Source organism: Azolla caroliniana, unplaced genomic scaffold (genome assembly GCF_043228905.1).
Source record: "Azolla caroliniana isolate FFs.n. ecotype wild unplaced genomic scaffold, voAzoCaro1.0.p SCAF_1, whole genome shotgun sequence".
NCBI classification, from domain to species: domain Eukaryota; kingdom Viridiplantae; phylum Streptophyta; class Polypodiopsida; order Salviniales; family Salviniaceae; genus Azolla; species Azolla caroliniana.
In genome coordinates, this window is record NW_028230436.1 from 3,667,857 (window position 1) to 3,694,821 (window position 26,965).

At 36.8% G+C, this 26,965-nt stretch overlaps 3 protein-coding genes and 1 long non-coding RNA gene across 7 annotated transcripts in view; 2 read left to right on the forward strand and 2 right to left on the reverse strand.

Annotated features, from left to right (window-relative positions):
• The first annotated feature begins 3,005 nt into the window (after nt 1–3,005).
• On the forward strand, nt 3,006–7,910 carry LOC147868395 (plastidal glycolate/glycerate translocator 1, chloroplastic). Its single transcript, XM_087318661.1, has 8 exons — nt 3,006–3,385; nt 4,307–4,622; nt 4,955–5,216; nt 5,302–5,417; nt 5,546–5,655; nt 5,747–5,924; nt 6,057–6,186; nt 7,587–7,910. The coding sequence occupies exons 1-8, from the start codon at nt 3,074–3,076 to the stop codon at nt 7,738–7,740; spliced, it is 1,578 nt and encodes a 525-aa protein (XP_087174787.1). The 5' UTR covers nt 3,006–3,073; the 3' UTR covers nt 7,741–7,910.
• Nucleotides 7,911–12,971: 5,061 nt separating this feature from the next.
• Nucleotides 12,972–13,602, reverse strand: LOC147868396 (uncharacterized). The gene is made up of 2 exons (XR_015531505.1): nt 13,295–13,602; nt 12,972–13,086 (listed from the first exon to the last, which is right to left on the reverse strand). It is a non-coding gene; the product is annotated as an uncharacterized LOC147868396 (long non-coding RNA).
• A 2,541-nt stretch (nt 13,603–16,143) lies between these two features.
• Nucleotides 16,144–19,849, forward strand: LOC147868397 (putative inositol transporter 2). 3 transcript variants are annotated; one of them, XM_087318720.1, is made up of 8 exons: nt 16,144–16,511; nt 17,063–17,231; nt 17,440–17,510; nt 17,634–17,969; nt 18,055–18,162; nt 18,311–18,505; nt 18,695–19,090; nt 19,319–19,849. In XM_087318720.1, exons 2-8 carry the CDS (start codon nt 17,084–17,086, stop codon nt 19,772–19,774), a joined length of 1,710 nt encoding a protein of 569 aa, XP_087174846.1. In that variant the 5' UTR covers nt 16,144–16,511; nt 17,063–17,083; the 3' UTR covers nt 19,775–19,849. The 3 variants fall into 3 exon arrangements, with proteins under 3 accessions (XP_087174846.1, XP_087174855.1, XP_087174863.1); XM_087318729.1 differs by having other exon boundaries at nt 16,145–16,296; XM_087318737.1 differs by having other exon boundaries at nt 16,154–16,281.
• A 1,807-nt stretch (nt 19,850–21,656) lies between these two features.
• The window catches only part of LOC147868398 (V-type proton ATPase catalytic subunit A), a 69,601-nt gene continuing 64,292 nt past the window's right edge, over nt 21,657–26,965 (reverse strand). Inside the window, exons 10-20 of one of the 2 annotated variants that reach the window (XM_087318711.1) lie at nt 26,819–26,920; nt 26,669–26,731; nt 26,415–26,547; nt 26,219–26,325; nt 23,701–23,895; nt 23,177–23,263; nt 22,990–23,094; nt 22,697–22,794; nt 22,535–22,613; nt 22,371–22,459; nt 21,657–22,151 (exon numbers count right to left, since the gene is read on the reverse strand). In XM_087318711.1, the coding sequence (XP_087174837.1) occupies nt 22,037–22,151; nt 22,371–22,459; nt 22,535–22,613; nt 22,697–22,794; nt 22,990–23,094; nt 23,177–23,263; nt 23,701–23,895; nt 26,219–26,325; nt 26,415–26,547; nt 26,669–26,731; nt 26,819–26,920 (1,173 nt within the window). In that variant the 3' untranslated portion in view covers nt 21,657–22,036. Of the gene's footprint in view, nt 22,152–22,370; nt 22,614–22,696; nt 22,795–22,989; nt 23,095–23,176; nt 23,264–23,700; nt 23,896–26,218; nt 26,326–26,414; nt 26,548–26,668; nt 26,732–26,818; nt 26,921–26,965 lie in introns of both variants that reach the window. The other variant, XM_087318703.1, reaches the window with a different exon arrangement.

Below are 26,965 nucleotides of genomic sequence, written 5' to 3' on the forward strand. Positions count from 1 at the left end.
GGCTCTTCTTTTCCATTTACCTCAACCTTATATTACATTGCTTGGTGAATTGACGTCAAAGAGAAGTATGGCATCCTCTATGGAGAATGCACCACCATCCAACTAGCTAGATATTGCTTGAGCTTGAAAAGCATCAGTCATCAACCCTTATATTAGCATTTGGGATGCAATGACAATCACTCATCACTATTTCTTCCATAATTCCTTAACTCCACTAACAACATGCCAAAAAATCACCATAAAGCAAGTAAAGGAACATCAACGAAAATGAGGGCCACAAGTCCAAGACATAAGGCACATGTGCCATACCCTTGTTAGATAAATGGAGATAATTGTTCACCATGTCTGATCCTCGTAAGAAATCCTAGATGCACTTGTTAAACTTAAACATCGTGTCATTTCACCACACCAATAGACATGGTATACAAACTCTTACTACCATTACTCTCATACAATGTATTGGTTATGCAATTAATGCATGCAAACAATAGCAAAAATCATTGGACCACCACATGTATTAAGATAATGAATAATCATGGTGGTTAAGAAAGCCTATATTTTATGGAGTACACATATTCCCATGAAGATTGTACTTTTTCTCTTGTTATTTATCCATTATACACTACCAGTTCGGGCTTGGTTACGACAACTGAATAGTAAGTCGTGTGGATTTGGTTGTGGATGTATGATAGAATCAATTAAGCATGTATTGTGGTCTTGTCCTAAAATTATGCAAGTATGGAAGAGAGTATTAAGGTTGTTGATATTGATACATGCTAATTGTGTGATCACTTGGGGCGTGGTTAGGTGGGGCATTCTAGAGGGACAATTGTGGTTATAGTGGAAGCCTTTCACATAGTTCCTCATCATATACAAATGGTTCAACCTTTTCTAATTGATAGTTTGCAATTTAGGGATGATATTATTTGGAAGACAACCTCATCTATTCCGATGTGGGTAATTTGGAAGGCATTGCGCGATGTACATCAATTTTTGACAACGTCACTCATGATGTTTCTGTTATAATTGCTGAATTTTGGTTGTTACTTATTCATACATTACGTAGTCAATACGAAAGTTTTACAGGCAATGTTGATGTCATTTTTAGGAAGCAAATGCATTTTTAAAGGTTATGGGATTCAATGCTCATTTTTAGGGAAGATGGAGATCGCATAATACATATGTATACTATTCCTATCATTTGGGAAACAATGTCTACTAACTTTGTTTATGGACTCTGTTGCTATAGATGTTGGTGGTATAGGTTACATTGCGTGCTCAGTTGTAGGTTGGGAGGAATAGACCATAAAAATTTGGGAGATATGGTGTACAAATATGTGTAGTTCTTGTATATACACATCAAATCGGCTATGATGTGAGCACAATGGAGTCGGTTGGTATACTCCTTTATCCAACACAACTTTTGTATTTCTTATGATTTTATAATACTAAGGCATATCTCTTTAGGGGAAAAAAGGCTGATGTGCACATTAATAGCATCGAATGACATTAATTTGAAAAAATAACCCAAGTTCTCCCCATGAGTTGAATCTTGAAGATATCTAATGTTTCACTGTCCACATTTAAACACACACACACACACACTCTCTCTCTCTCTCTCTCTCTCTCTCTCTCTCTCTCTCTCTACCTTGGGATCACTTTTGTTTCTAAAGTTCCAAATCCATAACTTGGGAGGATTGTATCCTTTCATGTCTCTCATATTGGGTTGCACCATCATATATGCCACAATGCACAAGTTCGTAGTAACCCATGAACCTCCAAAAGAATTATAATACTCAATAGCAAGTAGTAGAAAGAGAAGAAGAAAAAGAAAAAGAAAAAGAAAAGAAAAGAAGAAGGAGATGAATGAATGTTTTGCAAATCATGTGCCTTAAAAATAAGAAAACCCGACACTAACAAAGGAGTAATCTATAAAATGGGGAAATAAGGCATATGATCTTGAGACATGGATTCTAATTTTGTTATTATTAGGAAGCTTGTAAAAGGATGTGTTTAATTTGTGTATTATGAAAATGCACTTTTGAATAATTCTTGTATTGAACAAAACATCAAACCTGCAGCTAAAGATTTTAACACAAATTATAAGCTTCGCTAGTAAATTAACATTCATGTGCATCCAAACTACACTAGAATAATCACGTGTCGTGCAAAAGGAGTCAAATGTTTAACGGTTTCGTGAAAAGTTTTTTTAATGAACACACATTGGAAATTGCACAGTGTTAGTCTTTTGAATTTATACGCAATAATTTGTAATAAGGGCAATTCTTGTAAAGGGTTTATATTTATTTTATTGCAAAAGGAAACAAAAATTTTAGCGAAGGAATTCCTATTATTGTCAGAGTACATCACATTTTAGTTGAAAACATATAAGCAAAATAATTTTTGTGTGACAAGATAACATAAGCATTAGTATGAGCAACATGGAGTTGAGGGACGAATTCATCATAAATGGCCTTCGCAATGTCTGAGCCGTCATCACCCTCGTCACCTCTCATGGAACAAAGGGCTTGGCAATGGGGCGTCACTTAATGATAACATATATTGATGTTCTCAACAAGTGTAGGCGATTGTGTTTGACTAGCTCAGTGTGAATCCTTCACGGGGTTCTTTGATTCGACTATCACGATTGGTTGGAAACATCCTTCGAGTTTGGCTAGAGGCTAATTATGCTATTTCCAAAAACTATAGGGCTACCTTCCATCTTTGATTGTTATTATTACTACTACTACTACAACAACAACAACTACATCTAGCTTGATTCGGGATAAAAAATTACTCGTGATTTCGCCCTCGCAATGGAATGTATATTGTTGCTTGGACACGATTTCTGGCGCCCAGAATACAAATCCCGTCCGCATAGAGATACATAGCTTTTGGCCGGAGTGTAATTATGCTATTTCCGGAAACTATAGGGCCACCTTCCATCTTTGGGCATCATCATCATCATCATCATCCTCTCTTTTGAGCCTGTGGCCCACACCACACAGAAGCGAAGGTGGAAAGATGAAGTCGAAGATGAAGGCCGAGATAAGATTCTCAGTGTTGCAGACCCATGGCTTCCCATCACAATCTTCTTCTGTTTCAGGCTCGCCCCCTCGTTGGTGTGCCTGCATTGCCAGCCAATCGATGCTCTGTTGCTTCGAGTTGCTACAATTCACATTCTCCCCGACCAGTTTTTCATCGCCGACCTTCATGCCCTCGTCTACTTCACTTCAATCTATCCTCATCTTCGTCCTCATTTCATGATCTTCTCCTTCTTCCTCGCCTCCGTGTAGGTGGATTAGGGATTCCATCTCTTCGAAGGGAGTTGAAAACTCGCGCCGCAGCAACTGGTACTCCCGAGGTCCAGCCACAAGAGAATGCAGTAAGAAAGATTCAATTTTCTGAGAGTGTTTGTGTAAATACGTATGTGTCTGGTAGCAAAATAGATGACCTCGGGATGTATGAATAGCTTGGGACCAAAATTTGGAACGTATCCTTAAGTTCGTGCATGCAGGTGTGTGTATTTATTCATGTATCTGGTACCCAAATTGATACCCAAGGTCTTGAATTTGTATGGAGAAGTGGAGGCATGTGTGGTAGCCAAATGTAACCATCTGTTTGAGAGAGAGAGAGAGAGAGAGTATTACCATTTCGTGCAAATGAATTCATATGGAGAGTCATAATTGGTGGGCTCCCATTAAGTTCGGCCTTAAAGAGACGAGGACTAAGGTCCGACACTTGTTTCTTTTGCACTGTTCCATTGGAGGATAGTACACATGGGTTCATTAAATATACTATAGCGTGTACCATTTGGAAGCACTTACCAGACATTTGGCAAGTTTTAACTTGTTGTTGTTTGAGACCTCAACAATGGGTTTTTTCTCAATATGTTCAAAATGGTTCAAATGGTAAGATGGAGATATTGTTCTAAATTTTACGTTATTGTAGACTACAACACAATTGGAATAAGCATAATGCTTTCATGTTTGATAATAGACATGGGGTGAAAGCCTATATAAAGAAGTTGAAAGGTATTCTCATGTGGAATTTTTGGATATTAAGAGCATGTGGGGATCATTTCTGCAAATGCATATTCAAGTGTTTTAATGGTATTACAGGACGTCCCTCTCCCTACATAGGCATATGATAGGTAGAGGAGACTAAGAAGTGTTGTAACTAAGTGGATTTTGCATACAATTAATATAAATGTGTGGGCTAAATACACAGAGAGAGAGAGAGAGAGAGAGAGAGAGAGAGAGAGAGAGAGAGATTGCAAAGAACATTCAATGGAATGTGTATGTAGATCAAAAGTGCTGCTCACTTGGCACTATCTCTGGGTACATTCCTGGCAGTGGACAAGCTACTCAAAAATGCATTCACTGCCGCAGCTATTCGTTTTCCTAGTGCTCTCTTTGGGATGTTTAGCATTTTCAGCTTGTTGTCCGCCGTGGATTTGGTGAAGCCAGAGGCTGCATCAGCTATAGTTGATTTCTTTGCACCAGCAACATTATTCATCCAGAGGTGGCTACCTCTCTTCTATGTTCCTTCATTGGTTGTCATCCCTGTAGCAATTAAGGGAATACCTACAGCGTCAGCAGTCAAAATTGGAGCAATTCTCTGTAAGGATTTTTTCACTTTTCCTGCTTATTTTACTGTTTTGTCATTGTTTGAATGCAAAAAGAACTAGTTTGATAGATTGACAAGAATTTTGTTTTGCAGTGCTTAAACAACTCTCCTTTTACTCATAGCTACATTTTCTTGAACATTTTATTTTAGAAAGCTAGATTAAAAATGTGGTACTTGCTGTGATGAATTAACATAAACAGTTGTAATTTTGTTAGGTCTCTGAGGTAGTTATGGTCTTTTAGAGGCATTACTATATCCTTCTTTTTTTACTCCATTAGAATAATTGGGTCTACTTCCTGATAATTAGCGTTTATCGATTGTCCAGTTGGTGGATGGGTAGCCTCTCTTGCAGTCGCAGGATACACAGCCCTGATAGTGAGGGGGATTGTGAAGACAGAAATGATACCTGCAGAGCCAATGGAAAAACCTTCACCTTTCTCAAGCAATGAGCTTTGGGCATGGACTGCTGTGCTCTTGGGATCTTTTGGTTTAGCAGTTTTTTCTCCTTCTGCCCTCGGAACTGTCCCTTTAACTACATTGCCTTTCTTTCTGGCGGCAACTGTCATAGGTTACATCGTGGGTACTAGGTGAGGTTTGTCTTCTGAACATATATTCCGATTTATTTGGCATTTTAATAAATAAAAGTACTGATGATAATTGCTTTTGTTGTAGCCTTCCTCCACCTGTGAAGAAGGTGTTCCATCCCATCATTGTCTGTGCACTTGTGGCTGATCTTGCAGCATTTGCATATGGCCAATTGAATGGTTCAGGGTTCGCGTTTTCTTTAGGTTAGTAGTGTTTACATATTAAAACATCATTATTTACGTTTTAGGTAGAATATTCATCGTTGATAATTTTTATATACAAAACCTCGATACTAAAATATCTTAAAATGAGATTATGACAATATTTATAGGAGCATATTTAACGAAGCAGGGAGGGAATCCTGGAGCTGGTGATTTGCTAATGGGTTTCTTAGGATCCGTGATTCTGTCTTTTGCCTTTTCAATGTTCAAACAAAGAAAAGTATGATTATAATAATGGCCATTATTATCATGCAAAAGGATCTTCAATTATATTGACTCAAATATTTATTGGTTTACTTGTGTTTAAACAGCTTGTGAAAAGACATGCAGCAGAAATATTTTCTGCAGTAATTGTTTCATCTGTATTTTCCTTATATTCAACAGCAATAGTGGGTCGCCTTATAGGGCTTGATCCATCCTTTACTATTGCAATCGTACCAAGGTGTATAACTGTGGCGCTGGCCCTAAGTATTGCCAACTTATTTGAAGGTCTCTCTCTCTCTCTCTGTCCCCTACACAAAATATTTATATATAGCATAAAAAAACGTGAATAAACAATTAAATTGCTTTTTTAAATATTTAATTTGCTTTAACTAATCATTAAAGAAAATTTATGTGCAGTTACAAATACATCTCTTACAGCAGCAGTTGTTGTTTTGACTGGCCTTGTTGGTGCTAATTTTGCACAAACTCTAATGGACAAATTGGGATTGATGGATCCTATTACTCGTGGAATGGCCACAGCATCAAGGTATATTTTTCTATGTACATTATACAATCTTTTTATGTTACTTTATAGGCTTTTATTTGTTTTTGAGAGCAAATATACTGCCTAAAACCAGTCATTGGCATACATGCTTGCAACATTATGCAGCCAGCTACTTAGGAAGTAGCATCATTTAGGAAGTAGTATCCAAACACCAAAGACACCATTGTTTATGTCACCATCCTCAGATGCTCTTTTAGCACAACCTTGGTAACAAACTGGAAGACAGTGTAAAGGCACAGGGATAACAGTCGTCAAGATACTCCAATGGAACCAGAAACAGTTCACCACTTTGCAAGATTGCAGGAGTTATTCGTGAACTGTTACATAATAAAGAAAATAATGAAGAGACATATGGTGATTGATTGATGAAGAGACCTATGGCATTGTTGCATGTTGGTGTCATCGTCCTCCACCAATTGCTGTCCCCTGAAATTTGAATGCAGTTAAATAAGGGAAAACCCAAAGAATTACCAGAATACAACTCTGTAGTACAAAATCTACCACTAAAGAGGATTATTCTGGTAAAATATCTGAAATGTTACGGGTATTGGTGTCTCCCCCCTACCCTTCATCATTTTGTGGCTTGTTAACACACCTAACGTTTGGTCTCACTTTTGGGGTTCATCAAACCCTTCTGTGTATAGTCTTTGGGAAAAAGCTGTGCGACTACAAATGGCAAGGAAAAGAGCAATTGCATCCTAGATCTATCCTTCTCGTCACTGTCGACATATTTGATTAAACATATATTTTAATTGGGGGCACGTTGTCATGTTATGCTATTGTGGAGGTAACACTCTCGTTGGTAGATAGAAATCCGTACCTTTTGGCATGATTTGCATTTGTCACTTGCTCCCCTTCCAATAACAGCTAAGCTGTTCAGGAGAAAGGGCAGCTGCTACACTACTGTGGCAGGCTTGAGAATTATGTTGAAATAGTTTTCACTGCTATATAGATGGATTGTCAAGAAAAAAACAAACTCACAAGAATTATGAGTTCTTTTGGAGAGTGTTCTCTGTACAACAGTAGATCAAAAGAATTATGAATTCTCACAGACGTCTCGTTCTGATCCTCAAGCACAGTATTGATATAGAGAGAATTTATCCAGGACAAAGGCAGATGGCTGGAATCTAAAATCTTGTGACTCCAATTATGGCAATAATGTGGTTATTTTATTTTCATGTCTATGCACACATTATGACTATTATTATTATTTCCAGCTTATATTACTTGTTTTAAATTTGTCCACTGCTCAGGACTAGTACTGGTTTTTTCCTTTATCAAGTCATTTGTGGACATCATCATTCATCAAGTTTTGCTCATATTTGCTCAAATAGCATTCAATGTTGCTAAGAAAATTTCAATATTTTGGAATTTCTTCGCAGTGCACATGGATTGGGGACAGCAGCACTCTCGGCAAAGGAACCTGAAGCACTACCTTTCTGCGCCATTGCATATGCTTTGACTGGCATATTCTGCTCTGTCATTTGTTGTATCCCAATTGTAAGGCAGTCCTTGCTGGCTATTGCTGGACTTTGATAAGAGTTGAAATCCTGTCACAAACCATGGCAGACCTTCGAGGTTTCTGGTGAAACAATTCTTGGATGTCCATATCCTCAAGACCATGTGGTCATGTCTTTTAAAATTTCGACATGTAATATTGATTCTGATGTAAATGTTGAAATCTTATAATGAAATATTTCTAACAATGTGCCTTCTCTAAGCGATCAGAGAATATAAAGCCAAACATACATCCAAAATCACATTTATGCCCCTTGACATATGAGTGCATGGGAATTTTTTTGACTGCCCTCTACCAATGTTAGAATAATCCAATCACTATTACTCCTGCTCAAAAGGTATGTATTGCATCATCCACAACCTTCTTCAAGCCTATAATCTCAAGGGGATTTGTTTCAACTACAGAGCTAGAGAGGGAGGGTGGCGGCTGCACAGATTCTCTTGCTTCCACGAAGACCTTGCAAGGCTTAGGATTCATAGACAAGCTTCTGTGCAACCACTTATGGTGTGTAGGTGTGTGTTTGAGAGAGGGGATAGATATTTTATTGTCCATGATGAGGCCAATTTATGAGAGACAGAGAGAGAGAGTGATGACTAGGGATTAGGATTTATGAACAAAGATTAGAGTTTATGAGCAGAATTTATGGTTTGTAAATTCTCTTCTTCAGCTCCAACACGTGGAGAACATAAAACACAAGGAGAAGGCCTACAAGAATGCTGCCAGTTGATACGGCTGGTCGATGAAACTACCAGGCTTCAAGTTTCTGCTCACTGTCTTCATCACATTCAGCGTTGTTTCATTGTCACTAGGAAAATTTAATTCTCTCTCACCTTTCGTTATTGAAATGGCACATTTGGCCAACATTTGGACTTTAGAGAAAGACAGCTTCTTGTTACATGATAAACACACATTAGGAAATTATGAGATTAGGTTTGTGCCTCTACAATAATTTTTCAAAAGATTGCATGCTGTCCTAGAAAAAATCCATTAACTACGTCAAGTCAAGGAATTGCACTTATCACAGAATTGGTTGGAACTTGGAACTATCAAGGGATTGTGTTGATACCTTTTCTCCAATTGAAGCAAGTATTATTGGAAAAAAACAATGAGTATCATCTTATGTCATATCAAACCACTCATAGAAGAAAATAAGAAGCCTTAAACATTGAGATTCCTACTACAAAAGAGGAACTTTTGGAGGCATGACTAGGGTAGAACAGGGGAAAGAACTAGGAAGGGATGACATGACTATTGAATTATTATTGTCCTGTGGAACTATTTAAAAGATGCATTGTTATGTATGGCAACGAAGATTGACCAATGCCTAGTTCATGGAAATAGGGTTTAATTAAACTTTGACCCCAAGAAGAAGCTATGTGAAAAACGTTTAGATTGGATAATGATATCACTTGTGCTTGTGATTTAAAAGTTGATTGCCAAGGTATTGATTAAAAGAATTGAAGCATACTTACTTAAAAGGCATATGTCATAATCAACATGAATTATACATTTTTTGTGGGTTGATTACGAATATTAGGAGTTTGTACGTTTTTCATGGGTTGTTTTACCTCAAGGCTCATATTGAAGTTTCCCATACGCACGTCTTTACAATTTCAACTTTAATCATACTTTATTTCTTGTCACATACATATATCCAGTCAACACTCATTGAATTATTCTACAGATGATGACTTATAGCATCTCAATTCTCATTTTATCTATCCAATTTTAAAGCATATTAAAAAAAAAAAAAAACTATTCATTTTATTTCTAATTGGTTGTAGGGGTCTAATAGTGTCTGGTTGGATTCTTTGTATGTGGAATTATTGTTGAATGAGCTTATTGGCTCCCTTTATGAAGCCATTTTAGCATATGGCCACGTTAAAATATAGATCATTTTTTATAACTAATGGAAGGAGTTTTTTTTTGGAAAAGAAATAAAAATAAAAATATAGATCATTTGGCATACTATAATGTAAAACATTGTGTAGCACAAGTTCTAGCCATACATCTCATTCGTGCCATACTCATACGTGAATATTTGTATCATACTCATACATGAAATGGCTCCATGTATGATTGAAATCCATTCGTCTATATTTATTTTTATTTTTATTTTTATTACTCTATTTTTTTTTTAAAATATGAAAAATAAAAAATAAACAAGATTTTTATAGACAAAAGTGAAGACCATAAATTTAACTAAGAAAGTAGCATCCAAAGTTCTAAACATGAACTAAAATTCATCCAAAGTTCAAACATGAACATTAACGGTTTAACCTAGAAAGTAGCTCTAAATTCATAGTACTAATAGTTAATCTCATCCCCCTACTCTTGAGTTGCATTGTCAATGTCAACATCTTGCTCATCCTCATCATGATCTTCAAAATCTTCATTAACCATAGTTGCATGTTGCCTCTGCAATAGCAAAAGCCTATCATCATCTTCTTCTTTATTAATCATATCCAAAGTCACTTCCATTCGACTTGGATCTCTTTCTTTGACTTTATTTAATAGACGATGGTTTGTATGCCAGTATACTAGCTTCTCTATATGATCATGACTCAACCTATTTCTCCTCTTAGTGTGTATCAATGAAAAGGTACTCCAATTTCTCTCACATGGAGATGTGCATGTACCTTGAGAAAGCACTTGAATCGCAAGTTTACTTAAATTTGGGGTTTCTCCTCCAAATAATTCCCACCACTTAACACCTTTCATTCTAGTAGGATCATTTGAAGGTGGAATTTGAAAAATACCCTTCTCTTTAGTTTTATAAGCATTATATTCATCTAGTAAAATACCTTGCATCTTAATGTCACCATTTGCATATTGCATAATGGTGTCTATCCAACTAGCATTCACCACATTATCAAAAACTTGTGCATTTTCCCACCAAATTGGATGTAAGAGATATCCAATTGCATGTAATGGTGAATGTAACATTTAGCATCTATCCATGCATAATCCACTAATTTCATCAAGCAACATGTTATTAATTCCTGGCATTTTATTTATTTCTTCCATCATTCGTCGTGTACATTCATATATCAACCCCATTTGTTGCACCTTCTCCATCCGCCAATCGGAGCACCTTTAAAATTGGTGAGCATATTTCCACTATCGTCTTTACATTTGACCAAAAGGAAGCATTCAATATTATCGAAACTACTTCTGCTTCTTGTGTTTTTTGATAGCACAATGAAATTATAAGCAAACCTAGCAGTAGAAGGCTTCACCAATTCCTTTTTACTAAACTTGTGAAACATTGCAAGCACATATAACTTTCTTGTGATAAACATAGTAACCTTCAAAGATAATCTCAAAGAGTCATTAAACCAATCTCATTTTCCTATATCCTCAAACAACAAATCAAGGCAATGACATGTGTATCAAGTAAAAAATATCATGGGCCACTCTTTCTCTATCATGTCCTGTTGCCACACAATTTGATGCATTATCCATGAGAATGGTAGATTTTAGAATATTAAAGATATACTCCCATGTTTTACATTCTCCACTTGTATCCAAGGACCTCAAAAACACTGAACCAAACATTGAAGAAGCTAGAACATTAATTATTGGCCTATTTCTAGTATCTTACCAACCATCACTTACTATAGTGCATCCATATATTTTCCTTTGTAGTTGCTTGAAGCATATCATGAAAAAATGAGCTATCAACCTTTAGTTGTGGAATATCCTCTACAAAAAAGAACCTTCTCACTAATTCATCTGCAATTTTATTCAAACTTTTTTGCCAAGACATTTATAGGGATCCACCACTATTCTCAATTATCCTCTGTCACGATGAGGAGACGAGGCTAAATACTGAGAGAGAGAGAGAGAGAGAGAGAGAGAGAGAGAGAGAGAGAGAGAGAGAGAGAGAGAGAGAACAAGAAAGCCATGTATAGTTGTCACTAAAAATAGATTTTTTTGGGTTACATTGACTAAAATATGTGAGAATGTCTCGATACACTCTAGAAGATTTTGCAACTTGTAGTGCTTCTTTTGTCGTACTATGATTATTCATGATCGCTCCACCATGTATGCTGTCATCAAAAGTTATGTCATGTATTAAAATCGTAGGTCCAATCGGAGCTTCAACCATTGCTTCACAACGTCTTGTATCTCCTGAGTAAACAAGCTTCCAACCTAGTTCTACATTCCCTTCATTCTCTTGAAACTACCCCGTATGCATGAAGACAATGAACCACTTGTATGCTCACACAACTTCGGAGACCCATAAAATGTAGAACATTCTTCAAATTACGTCGTTCTGCCACATCCACTCCTTGTTGGAAATGGAAACCTTGATCCTTCCTATTAGCATTACTTTCACGAACATCCTGAGGTTCACCCATTTCTTTCCAACAACAATAAAAAATTCTCAAACTGTGCTCAAGCTTCAATTATTGCTCCGCATTTACACTACCAATCTCCGCTGAGCCATGCTCAACATATCTTGTAATAGATGCATTTCACAAGAGAACATGTTTGTTTTTACATCTCGAACTGAAATATCCTCGATTGTTTTTTGTGTTCTTTCAAGATTGCCACATATAGCATACATGTCCAACAAAGCATTCCTAAGCTCAATATTGTCTTCTAACAACCTCTTACTCATAATTTCAATGTGATTTTCTATGCATGTCGATCACTCTTTAATTGCCACCTTGGCAAACTTCTCAAGGTCAAAGTCACTACATCCCACATCCTTGTATCTCGAAATCAAAGTTGAAAATATTTCTTGTGCCTCACCAAATAAACCACAAAAAATCTCCGATAAGCCATGGTCCACCTATCATGTAATAGATGCATTCCACAAAAGAATATCTCTGTTTGCAAGAATATGAAATACATCATGTGTATCTAACAGAGATCAACACCTAGTGTACATCCAAGAGACCACATCTCAAACTGAATATCATTGACTGTTTTTATTTTTATCTTTTTCCTTTTCAAGCTTGCCAGATATAACATATGTCCAACAAAGCATTTCCAAGCTCAATATTGTCTACTAGCAGCCTATTACTCATAATTCCATTGCGAGTTTCTATGCCTGTTAACCACTCCTACAATGCCACCTGCCTTTAGCAAACTTACAAAAACCGAGTTTGCCACAACTACCCTTCTAGGTAAAGACAAATTAGTCGTATCCCAATATAACAATTTATTTCTAACCTGTAATAAAAGGGGTGTTACCATATCGTCAGCTGACAATTCTAGCCCTACTTGACAACCCAAATACCTTACTGTTATACCTCGAGGCACCCAAATAAAACCTAGAGTTGGCACATCTTGTGGAGGAGAGGAAGACGTGACCCAAAATCCCATAGACTTGTCCCAATTAATCAAAGCTCCTAAAGCATCAAAATTTTTTGTTACTGCTTGTTGAAGATTCAACAAATTCTCCTTTTCTGCAGAAACATATAATGCGGTGTCATCAACAAATTCTGAATCAACAGTCATGGTTGCATATCCTTGTATAGGTAAGGCTATACCACGAATTCTACATTCCTACTCCTAAGGTAATCAGAAAAAGGGAGCTAGCGGACACCCTTGTCTTACTGATCTCGAAATTGAAAATCTACAACCAACATCACCTGTAAACAAAAGAGAACTATGAGCGGTCCTATACAAAGCTGTGACAACCCTAATCCATTGCATTGGAAAGCCCATTCGCTGTAATGTCCCTTCCATGAAATCCCAATCCACTCTGTCATAGGCCTTCTCGAAATCTAAAAACAAAATAGCTAAATCTTCTTGTTGTTGCTCTGCAATAGCCACCATTTCCCAAAACAAAAAAATGTTATAAAAAATACTTCTCTCTTGAACAAAACCCGTTTGGGAATCATGAATTGGTTGAGGTAAAAAAGGTTGCATCCTCCTTGCTATTGTTTTAGCTAAAATCTTATACACAACATTAAGTAGTGTTATAGGCCTCCATTTTTGAATATCATCCAAAGGGTTGTCCCCCTTCGGAATCAAATATATTAGGCCTTCTGTCCATTCCTGAGGCATATAACCATGGTCAAGAATTTGTTGGTAGGCAGAAATCAAAACATTACCAATCATATCCCAATACTCTATATAACATGAAACCCCCATCCCATCAACACTTGGACAAACATCCTTACCTAAAACCTTTGTTGCTGAGAAAAACATGCATTTGTAGTATGTACAGCCTCACATTAAAGCTGATTTGCACACACATACATCCATAATTCCATTTAGTATTTTATGAGTTCTTGGGTTTTTGTTGAGGGTTTTGAGGTTTTTTCTTCCAAAAATGGGTTTTGAGGTTTTGATCTCATGCTAGTAGTGGACACTAGAAACACGTGAATTTAACGGTTGTATAGATATTAGAAACATATGAATTTAACAACACTTTACCTTCAAGCTTCCAAGAAGAATCAGACGGGAAAATTTGGTAAGGCGGGAGGCCGTAGGTGGGTGAGCACGGAGGAATCAAAATTGATGGAAAGTCGTGTTTTGTTTGTTTCGTCCTTCACAAAAATATGTTTCTCACGAGCCACTGCTTCTCACTGCTCACTCTCCAGTCTCCATTACGACTCGTGACTCACAAATATCTGTCTTCAGAAGAAAAAAAACCCAAAAAGAAAGAAAAAAATCCAAATGAATGTTGTGTATCATATGCGTACGTATGCAAACGTTCGCATACGTTCACCAAATTGGACGTACGCGAATATTAGGAACTAGAATGAAGGTGCACAACACTGGATTATTAGTCATGAAGGTGCAAATACAACATTTATTGAATGATGAGCATATTTCCAAGAGTAATAGAAAAATGTACACAAGCTAGACCTAGAAACCTAAATGTAGGAAATGTATTATGACAAAGTTTGAGCAGATAATGAGTTCTATAAATACTAGATAGATCATAGGACCATAGAGATGCTAGTAACTCCTTATAGAGATAAACTAAAATCTAAAATTAAAATGATATGTTGTGAATAGACTTTTAGTTGAAAAAGTTGTCACAAGGATCCAAAAGTGTGTTTGATATTGAAAGCATATCTTGCATTCATCATAATATCAAAGCCAATTATCAAGGCCCAAGGATTCAAGAGAATGACCCTACATCTTCAAAATTATTAAAGGGAAAATATCAATATTACCCCTACCCTAACCTCGTTTCCAAAAAGAGGATATACCCCCATGTTGCTTAAAATCATAGTATGAAGTTATGAACCATACATCCATTCGAGTAATGGTAAACACCCTCGAGGTATGGTAAATACCAAACTTTTGTATTCATTATTTACTATAAGATAAAACTTTTTTAAGGTAAAAAAGTGAAAAAGAACGTTTTAAAAAAACCTAAGTATGTTTTCATAACATACTAATGTTTTGAGTAGAAGAATGCGAATATTACTTCTATGCTTAAAATAATCTTTACTATTGTGTGAAATCGTTTCTCCACAAAATCAATTGCTTGGACTTGCGTGCTGTAAATTCTAATTCACCGAAGCCCATATTTTGCTTCAAATTATGGTGTAACCCTCACCCATTGTTATTTACTACAAATGGCAATGTGCACACTTCAACCCTATTGTTTTGAGATATTAGAATTTCAATGAACAATGCAAAGTTAATTCAAACCCTCTATCTTATGCCAAAGTGTTTGTCAATAGGCATCACATTGTAGCTAACAACTGGAACAAATATTGGCACTTCGATTGTGAGTTGAAGCAAAATTGAAATGGAAGCAGAGTCCCTATTATTATCCTAAGGGGCCATGATAACGAATGGAATGCCTCTAAACGATATAATGGCTTCGGAGAAGTATATGGATGCATATATGTGAACAATCAGTGGGACTCTCCAATACACTTAGGAGCTTCTTTTATCACATGTATTATGAGGTCCAAGATGAGGTAAGGAAATAAGATACATGGGAGCACTTGATGGGATTGTGTGAGGATATGGAACAAAATGTTGTTGTTCTATGCATGTGAGGGGAGGCATTGGGGGGATAGATATGCAAGCTTTCCAAAGAAGGCTGTCCATACATATATGTATTATACGACAAGATTGTTGTTGGGGGGTAGAAGGCAGAAAGAGGGAGGGGGTAGATATGCAAATTTCCAAAAAACAGAAGCCTGCTGTCTGTTTCTGTGTAGATATGGAAGCTCCCGTAGAAAGGCTATACATACATACATACATATATAAATCAATTCAATCAATATATACCAACTAAATCATATAAATAAATAAATAAATAAATGTGTATAGTATATGTACATACTGTATATGTATGTATATAACTAACTAAATAAATAAATATTATTGTTATATAAATAATATATACATATATATATATATGTATGTATGTATGTATGTATGTATGTACATACATATCTGAAGGAACAGAGAGAAAGCAAATGAGGATGGATTGGAGCTACTTCAGTAAATATGGAGTGCAAAAAAGTAACTAAATTCGACAACTGCGAGTTTGTCTTCACTTCTCTTCCGAGGTTCCATTTAAGATTCCAAATTTGTTCCTCTGAGCAGGACTTATCGTTACGAAGGTTCGCAGCAAAACTGTTCGGAATCTCCTCTCTCTCTCTCCATAGAATCTCCTCTGTCTTATTCTCTCTCAGAATATTGAGTGCCACCCATTTTACCCCGATGCTTCTCTACTACATGGGTTCCTTCTTCTGATCGATTTCTTCTTCTTTTAATTCAAATTATTTATTGCCTTGTTTCAATTCACCATCTTCGGACGTCTGATATTTGTTTGGTGTTGGTGTCAAGAAAAGTGCATCTCTCTTTCTTGCTTCAAAAGACACGACTTTTTTTCTGCTTTATTTGATGCATTTCGGCTTTCTTATGCCTAATCTGCCGGTTATATGATCTAGGATTTAAGAGGTGAGAACCATGTTGATTCTACGATTTCTGGAGAATTTCCACGTTGGATTTTTGGTTTAAATTATAGGATATGGGGTTTCGGGGATTTTAAGATTAATTTCCATGCTAGGTTTAGGGTTTTCCGGATAATTTCAACCTTGGGTTTAGGATTTTGGGTTTGAGTTTCGAATTTAGTGTTACGAATAATTCTCATGTTAGGTGTAAGATTTGTGTGTGATGTATCAATGTTAGGTTTAGGGTTTATTATTTCTCCGATAAGGTCGATTTCTATGTCCTCACTTAGGCTCCTATTTGTTCTCACTCATATTTACCCTCACACACATCCATTTTACATATATCATGAACATGCATATGCATCGGAATTTGAACATCTTTACTGGTGATGATTGGTAAAACATGTTTATTTTATAATTCGTATCCCTATTTTTTGTGATAAATCAGGTTTAGCTTGAAAATTCCACGATGGAGCCCAGCTTTGAGAAGGTTAAGGGAGGTTCTGGCGTATGTGGGGACCTGTCATCGCTATGGAGTGGCCTATGGGGAAACAGATACTTGTTAATGCTTACGTCTGTAGCTGGACTTGGAGGTCTTCTGTTCGGATATGACACTGGTGAGTGTTAAGGATCGCTCTCTCTTCTAAATATGTTAAATTTAACCAAAGAAAGCAAATAAACATATAGAAGATTCAAGTACCTACACCAGCAGCAGTAATTTAGGCATATGCTTATAAAGTAGAGTATTCTTTTGTGTCATCGAGCGTGTGATCGTGCTCTTTCTGAAACTCACTTACTCTTGCAAGTTTCCTACTATTACTACAGGCGTGATCTCCGGAGCATTGCTTTACATCCGGGATGATTTCAAATCGGTAGATGATAGCAAGTTTCTACAGGTCGGTAGAACCTTTGTTTGTCCTTCATAGAGGTTTAAAAATCTTTAAAAGAAACTCATAGAAAATAATCTTTATAGGAACTAGAGAATGCCTTAAGCTGATCAAGTTTCTAACCATGAACAGGAGGCTATAGTAAGTATGGCTATTGCAGGCGCCATTTTTGGAGCTGCAGCAGGAGGATGGGTAAATGACAAGTTTGGAAGAAAGAAAGCTATTCTTGTAGCTGATGCACTTTTCTTTATTGGAGCATTGTTGATGGCCGTGGCCCCACACCCATGGCTTCTTATCATTGGTCGCATTTTTGTGGGGCTTGGGGTCGGGGTTGCCTCAATGACATGTCCCCTCTACATTGCCGAAGCATCACCTGCCAGATATAGAGGAGCATTAGTGAGCACTAATGTGCTGTTCATCACCAGTGGGCAATTCTTTTCTTATGCCATCAATTTGGCATTCACCAGGGTGGGTTTCCAAATTTATGATGTCTATTGTCTAGAGCCATGCAAAAAGCCTGCCCAACTTAAGAAATATTGATTTAATAATGTAGGCTCCTGGTACATGGAGATGGATGCTTGGGGTGGCAGGCATCCCAGCTGTGATTCAGTTCCTTCTCATGCTTCGTCTACCGGAGTCTCCACGGTGGCTATATCACCATGTCTGTATTTAACTGAACTATACTCCCTCCTCCCCCATTGTCTCTTGTAATGATATGATTAACCTAATGGAAAACTATAATCATTTGTGTGCTCCCAACATCTCAGTTCTGAAATGGATCTTTGTGAAATAACTGACACAACTTGTAGGGCCGAGTCGAAGAAGCATGTCACATCCTCGGAAAGATATATGCACCACATGAAGTTCAAAATGAGATCCAAGAACTGAAGAACTCGGTTGAAGAAGAAGGGGGCAATGATAAAGGCGCTGTTAAAGTGACATACATTGAACTTTTTAGAAGCAAGGAGATCCGATTGGCCCTAATAGCAGGTGTTGGGCTGCAGGTAAAACATTTATACATTCAAATTGTTGTCTATTTTACTTGCAAGAGTAAGACTCATTTGATATTGAGTTGAAAATATTGATCCATCATACATGGTAAGATTTCGACATCTTTGACTTCCAAATATTTTGGACTGTTCTATTTGTAACATGAACTCTGGACTTCACTAAATATTTTCTTGTTCTTGCAGGTTTTTCAACAGTTTGTCGGTATAAACACTGTAATGTATTATAGCCCATCTATTGTTCAAATGGCTGGATATGCATCAAACAGGGTAGCATTGATGCTTTCAATGATAGTAGCGGGTATGAATGCCCTGGGAACTATCGCTGGTATGTATTTTATTGAACGGGCTGGAAGGCGACCTCTACTAATAAGTAGCTTGGTCGGTGTCATTGTGGCACTTTCGGTGTTAACCGCAGCTTTTCATGTGACATCTCATGATTCTCCTCCAATAAATAGCGATCTGTCCCTTCAGAACTCAAACTATACTTGTCCCGACTACATGAGCGCCATTGGATCCTCTTGGGATTGCACACAATGTCTCAAGATGCATTGCGCCTTTTGTTCTGCCCTAGATAATCAGGTAGAGAATCCAAATTGGATCACCTTCATTACTCAGAAAACGCACGCACACACACACACATATGCGTATATATATATATATATATATACGTCATGTGTGTATGTGTATATAGATGTAGATTAAGATGTCTATATATATGCATATGCACTTCAGCTATACCTATACATGTACTTATACAAGTGTATAATTAAATAGCTAGATATTCAACATGAGTTTGGGATGTTGCAGAACTTGCCTGGTGCTTGTCTTATTTCAACTAAGGCGATCGGCAATTCATGTACTTCACAATCTAGAGCTTGGTTCACACAAGGTTGCCCAAGCCATTATGGGTGGCTTGCCTTGATTGGTCTAGCCCTGTATATAATGTGTTTTTCCCCTGGCATGGGACCTGTCCCATGGGCCGTTAATTCAGAGATATACCCGTTGAAGTATCGTGGGATATGTGGAGGTATTGCAGCAACAGCGAATTGGATATCAAACTTCATAGTTTCGCTAACATTTCTTTCACTCACGATTGCTTTGGGTACCTCCCTCACATTCTTGCTCTTTGCAGTGATATCAGTTTTTGCCCTTGCTTTTGTTCTCTTCTTTGTCCCTGAGACAAGAGGTTTATCGTTTGAAGAGGTCGAATGTATATGGAAAAAAAGAGCTGGCAAAGGTAAGGAAGAGCAGGGAGAGATATGAATAAAACTCTTATTTATCTTAGTAACAAGAGTGTTGTATAAACTCACTGATTGACTTGCCTTGAAAGAAACGAAATTGGTGTAAAAATGGTTAAAACATTTAATTCGATTAAAAAGGTCAGCTACAAATTAAAACCGTGAAAACTTTATGAAACCCACAGTAATAGTCCGTTTTGCTCTTTCAATCTACGTTGTTTGTATTAATAAACATAGTCATGGTTTGAAATGTAATATTGCCGTGGATAGATACCCTGGAATAAATGGACCCCTAAATCCAGAAACCTTCTGCAGAACGACTGTGCACTATATTCTCCTCCCTATACCTGCCATTCATAAAATAATCGAAAATTCATTTTCTTTGTGAAGGACAAATAATTGAAGCTTTAATTTTAGTGAAACACAGAATGTGTTGAAATATTTTGCCCAAAACATTTGAAAGGATATCTATCTACAAAAAGGGTAACATGGCTTAGAATATATAAGGAAGGTTTATGGGCATTGTGAAAGAGTTCCATGAAGTTACATTCAAATGTGATGATGATGAGTTGCAGTGTGGTTAAATGTTTTTGGGAAACCCTTCAGATTTTTAAACACCCATAGTTTCCATCATTCCAATCATCGAAGCATAACTCATTCAAACATAAGAAATCTATAATGGTAGGTCACTCAAAATCGACTAAATTCCGATGGAAGTATTGTGTGAAATTGCCTGGAAGTTGAGATGGATCAAAACATTGAATCAAACAATGACACAAACTGATGTGGTACACATTTTAAATGCAACTTGCATGGAGTGACAACCAGTTGCAGCTTGAGCCTTGCACTAGCATATTTTGTGCCATAAAGTTTTCTCAACTAATATCATGTTAAGTGCTAGCAGCCAAGGATGTGGGTATAGGAGTATTGACTTTGGGAACAAGTATTGGCAGGTATAAAAGTGAGTGGAAGCAAATTTTCTATCTGAAGATTTTTATAATAATATACGGGGAGAACATTGCATTGAACAAAATACTATGTTCCACTTGAAGACAAAATGATGCTGTGTTAAAAGTGTACTGATTTGACCTTGTACATATCTTTATCAAAGGCTAGAAAAAAATGACACACGTGAAAATATTTACCCTCTTGCAATGCAATGCAACATTGTAGAGACATTTCAAAACACTATGTTTTTTGAGACCATAACTTGTTCTACAATAATCACTCTTCGCACACTAGAATGTTTTGAAGTTGAACCATAACAAGGGCCATGTAACCATGAGAGGATAGTTACATATTAAACACAAAAGATGACAATACTTCACTCCAGTCCATTCTCTTTCTGCCAGTCAGCTTCAATTCACATGTTTTGAATTGTAACAGTTCATCACATGCATATTACCTACACCAAACATCATAACTAGGGACCAAGCCAAACAACATAAGCCTATAATGAAGATGGATGTCATAGGATTCACTCAATAACTCTGATCATTCGATCAGAAACTAAAATGTGAGCTTGGAATAGGAGAAGTGGACATTTCTTCAACTTTTCATTCATCCAAAAAACAAAATTCGGGTAGATTTAATAAACTTAAAATGAAAGAATCCTGCAAAATGCCAAACTTTAATTGTTGCTCATTATTTATATGTTGACATGCAGCCTAATGTTGACATTTATAAACAGTTTATAGGGAAGTTATAGACTCTTAAAAGATTGAGAGGGTCATATGCAACAATACTACTGATGGAACCTTGAACCTCACCTGGTTCAACTATCATATATGATGCAAGAAAAAGAAGACATGAATTAGAGGGCTGTGAAAGCATCGTCTCCACCTCATTATTCATAAAATGCTACCAAACAGGATGCTCAATGAACTAAGACATTCCATTAGCATGCATATCAAAGTGGATTCCCCCTTTACTAGTATATTCATATCCCCATTTATGCTTCCTCATATATTAATAGTACAACAAATCCATCGATAGGAAAAAAAAACACCTACCTTGTCATAGGTAGGGATCTTTGTTCACGGCCCATGTCATCTTTTAATCACATTTTATTTTCATCAACACGAGATTAAAAAGCCTTAAAAACCATTCAAATGTCACGCACTGGACCACAGATAAATTCTACCTGATCTTTAAAAGAAGAAAGAATAGCCCAACTCAAATAGTAGTAACCAGCAGAAGATAAAAAAATAATAATGGTGCAGACACACAAAGCACTCATCATTGATGTTGCCACAACAGAGATACTACTGAATGCATTTACTCATTCTTAACGATAATCATCTTCGAGGTTTCTGAATCCAGTGGTCAAGTCTTCATAGAGTTTCTTGTACTTGCCAACCAAAGCAGCTTCACCTTCAGCTGGATCTTCAAATTTCTGTGAGCTGATCGAAAGAAACAAAAAGTACACTTTGAAATCCATTCCAGCACAACAAAATTTTCCCATAATGGGAAAAATTTACATGGTAGAAGATACCAAAGAAACATTAGCATACACAAGCCGAGCAAAGCTTTTGTAAGTTATCCATCAGCAGAGTAAAAACATTTAACAAGTTTTTGACAAGCAGAGGTACCCAATAAAAGCCATGGTAAAGAGAGCATACACTAAGCGGTAGATAAGATCTCCTAGCCTCTGTTTGATGATGTTATAATTTATCTTCTGGCCATCCGGTCCTGCTCCTCTTTCAACAGCCTGCAAGTAAACATCTCCAAAAGTGAAAATACATGTCATCAAACATATAAACAAGTTCATATTCATGGCTTTTACCTGATTTGCAAGTGTATTAAAATGAATAATATTTCGCATCATCCAAACCGATTTATAAAATGGACAAAACTTATCATACCTGCAAAATGACAAAGTTCATCAAAAGAGTAAAATTGAAACCCTTACAATTACTAAGAAAAATCCAAAATGAAAAATACATACGGAGTGAAGGCATTTTGTGCCAAGTAATCTTCACGAAGAAGCTTGGCTACCTCCAGGTTTATCTTATCTGTTTCGGCTAAGGCATCTTTTCCCACTAGCTGCAATCATCAAGTTTATATTTTTGAGGCTAATATCAAAGTATCCAGATAAAATGCACCTCAATTTGGCAACAATGCAAGACTTATTATATGTTAGAACATCCGCCTGACACCTCTCAACCCATCAACTCAAAAACCATAAACACCCATCACATAGAATAGGCAAGAAACATGGACATAGGCCAACCAAGATACCTGCACAATTTCATTGAGATCATCTTCGCGCTGCAAAACTTCCCGGGCCTTTGTCCTTATGGATACAAAATCAGAATCAAAGCGTTCATAAAATGGCTCTAGTGCCTGTAAAAAACGTAATATCATAAAAAAACAAATTTTCATCTGATTGCCAATGCTAAAAATGATTTCGTGAGACATGTCAAACCTTGGAATATTTGGAGTATGATATAAGCCAGTTCACAGAAGGAAAATGCTTCCTTTGTGCAAGCTTTTTATCAAGCCCCCAGAATACCTGAGAAACACCCATAATAGATGATCAATGCAGAAAACATAAACCCACAGCGAATAGTTACATATATCGCCATAATATAACCGACAAACTTCCCTGCCCAATGCTAAGATTTGGAGACTTACTGTAATAGACTTACAACATTAACTAAAGTACATTTTCCTAAAAAGACCTTCCAGGTTTGGTGTCTAGTTTACCACTTTCAGGGTAGTTTTCATCTTAAATTTCTTTTTATCTCCTAACCAATCCTTGCGTTTTAACTATTGGCAACACTTCAGAAGTTTCTTGGAGTATTTCTAACTATGGTTAAAAAGTGTACTTTCTTTGGAGTTTACAACCTATTTTGCCACTAGCTGCAATAGATTTGAGCCCCTTTCAGCCCTCCCACCACAAACATTCAGTATGGTATAGACCTTCACAATCAAATATCAACTACTTACTTGTACAATACTAAGTGTGGCTGCAGTAACTGGATCTGAAAAGTCCCCACCTGGTGGAGAGACTGCACCAACAATAGTTACACTGCCTGTACGGTCTGGGCTCCCGAGACACTTCACCTTCCCAGCACGTTCATAGAATGATGCCAATCGTGCAGTTAAATATGCAGGATAGCCACTGTCTGCTGGCATTTCAGCCTGCCATCAAGTAATGCTTAAGTTTCACATATATCTTGAAAAAAGTTTCATTAAACAACACAGGATATAAAACGATGCCCATCACATATGTGGACATAGAAAATGGCATAAAGTGGAAGGCAGTATTAAGAGCATCAATATCTAACACCTGAAAAGGGATTTTTTTTATGTCACTATAGCTTCTCTTCTTCAGGTATCAGAAATAATATTTTAATTGTAAACTGCACATATGTACCGATCCTCAAACTCTTCATCTGTGGCATAGCTGACATATTCTCTGACCAGAAGGTGCACTCATATACCTAGCTATCTCTATCTCAAGTGATCTGATGAGGTGCAGATCTGTCCAATGGAGCACCTCAATCCCAGGGCATATAATAAATCCATCTTGATGGATTGAAGGCCATCTTTGTATCTAATCCTGCAGAGGTATGATCATTTCCTCCTAGTCTTTAATGAATGAGACTTTACTGGATGGTTTTGTGCGTGCAGCATACTCTCAAGAGGGGCGTGCAGAGACACTTGGATATCTACATTCTTTTGCACATTATGAGAGGTATCCAAGTATGCAGTGTCAGTCAAGATCTGTCTCAACTCTCCCAGAGTTAGTAAGGATCCACTCTACTGAAAAGCTTGTATTCCCCTGTCCTGTACACTTCATCAGGTTCTGCACAGAGATAATATACCTTGGATTATGGCGTGTATTCTGTTTGCATAAAAACTTGTGAAGTTAAGTCCAGCAGCATAAAATATAAGTCTGCATGATCATATGTCAAAACGAGAGTTCGTGACAAGGCAACAGGTCCCTCCTTGTATTCACACCAGGTCAGGTGAGAAGCAAGTAAAACTACTACTTATGGTCCACACAGATAAGTGTGCATGATTCACTTCTACACCAATGAGTTTAAGTCAAAATATGAACTCATTTATAGAAGGCAATAGTTAGCATCATTCCATGCAAAAATCAAGTAAAACCAGCATTTAGTGGATATCTGTGTGGATCATTCAAAATAGCATGTCCAAGTCCCAAACCCATCTCCAAATTGTATACCAATACTATGTGCAGTCTTCAGCATCCATTGATCTCCAACTTAACCCAACTAATCTATATCAAGTTCTCACAACTCCCATATCACTCACTCTCAAAAAAAAGGATTACAAGATACTTGGTATGTCTTTGAAAGGCTATATTAACGTTTTTTAAGAGGCCAAAATGAACTATAAGACCAAACAAGAGATATAGAGGAACAAACCAAAATATATAATATAGGAGATTCCAAAATAATGAGCCAAAATAATATAACTAGACATGGGGCACTAAAGAATCTAGACAGTATAAGATTCTCAACTTAGAAAAAAACTTCATGAAAGAGTGAAAAAGAGAAATGAATTGAAATGAATTGAAATGAAATGTCTTATTAACGTTTACAAGAACTACAAAGAGGCCGTAATGACCTTTGAGACTGAAGTTAGATCCATACTTTGATAGTACACCAACATCCGATTAAAAGCCAAAGAAGAAAGGAAAAGATGATAATAAATGAAAGAAAGTGAGAGCATGCAGATACAAGCAAAGACCTTGGCAAGGTAAATAAGTACAATAGCATCAATATCATAATATGTCGACTTCACCTCAAACAAGATTTATATCATCTGTAAATCAGAGCCCAAAACTAATTATAGTCCTAGAAAAATAATTGAACAAGAAATAGTCTACTTCGAACATGTTCATCTTGCCTATTGGCAATTCAACATGTTCCACTACCCATGTAGTTAGTGGGTGACCATACTCTATTGTGACACCCATTGTAAGTAGTGTTTTTCACACACATTTATTAATATAATTGTGTGTTTTCACCAGAAAGAAAGATATATTAACGTCTTTTAAGAGGCCAAAATGGCCTATAAGACCAAATAAGAGATTACATCTTAAGTGTTGTCTGAGAGAGAGAGAGAGAGAGAATATGCATATATTATGAGAATGTATGCCTACGAAGTCCAGACCTAAGGAGCATAATTCATAAACTACATATAAAAAATGGACTACATGATATGGTATCCCAACTGACTTTATTGGTGTCAAGAAACTGAAGGATCTCAAATCACATATATGAACATAAGGGCATTGTGAAGTATTATGAAAGAAAATCCATCGTGGACAAAGAAAAAAATCTATCGTGAAAAAAGAAAACTCATAAGAGCTAACTAATGAAGAAAGACTCCAGAAACTCCAAAAAATAAGGATGCCCCAACAATTAAAATGCATATTGGTTCATAATATCCCTTTTCCAGAACAAATTATTTAAAAGATTGGGTTCAATACCAAGCGGCCTGATATTTCACGAAGAGCTTCTGCCCATCTGGAAGTAGAATCTGCCATCATACTGACATTATACCCCATGTCACGGAAATACTCTGCTAGTGTTATACCTGATTTTCAAACAAGACAAAGTAAATTTTGCATTATGTATTTAATGTACATTAAATTCAAATGAATGCACATAATCTCAAACGTTAACCTGTATAAATGGATGCCTCTCTGGCTGCCACTGGCATATTTGATGTGTTGGCCACTAATGTTGTTCTCTTCATTACAGATTCTTCACGCCCATCAGGTAATGTCATTGTCAACTGTGGAAAATCCATCAACACCTGGAAGGCAACCAATAAAACCTCTAAGTTGTAAATAAGACGACAATATTGACTGGAAGCTGAAGAAAGGAGCAAGAAAATCTAACTCGAGCAGACTCGGGGGAAAGAACAAAAAGAATACCTCAGCCATCTCATTTCCTCGCTCTCCACACCCCACATACACAACAGTATCAGAATTTGAGTACTGCAAGAAAAACAAATTTAACCCTTGGGGAAATTCTTATAAACAGAAGTGTTGATTCTTCGCATTTATTGCTAAAATACTACAAACCTTTGAAAGAGCTTGACTAATAACTGTTTTACCACATCCAAAAGCACCAGGAATCGCACAAGTACCACCCAACACTGAAGGAAATAGGGCATCAAGGACCCGCTATAGTAAAGGATTAAAAGCAGACCATATATTCTATAAGACACG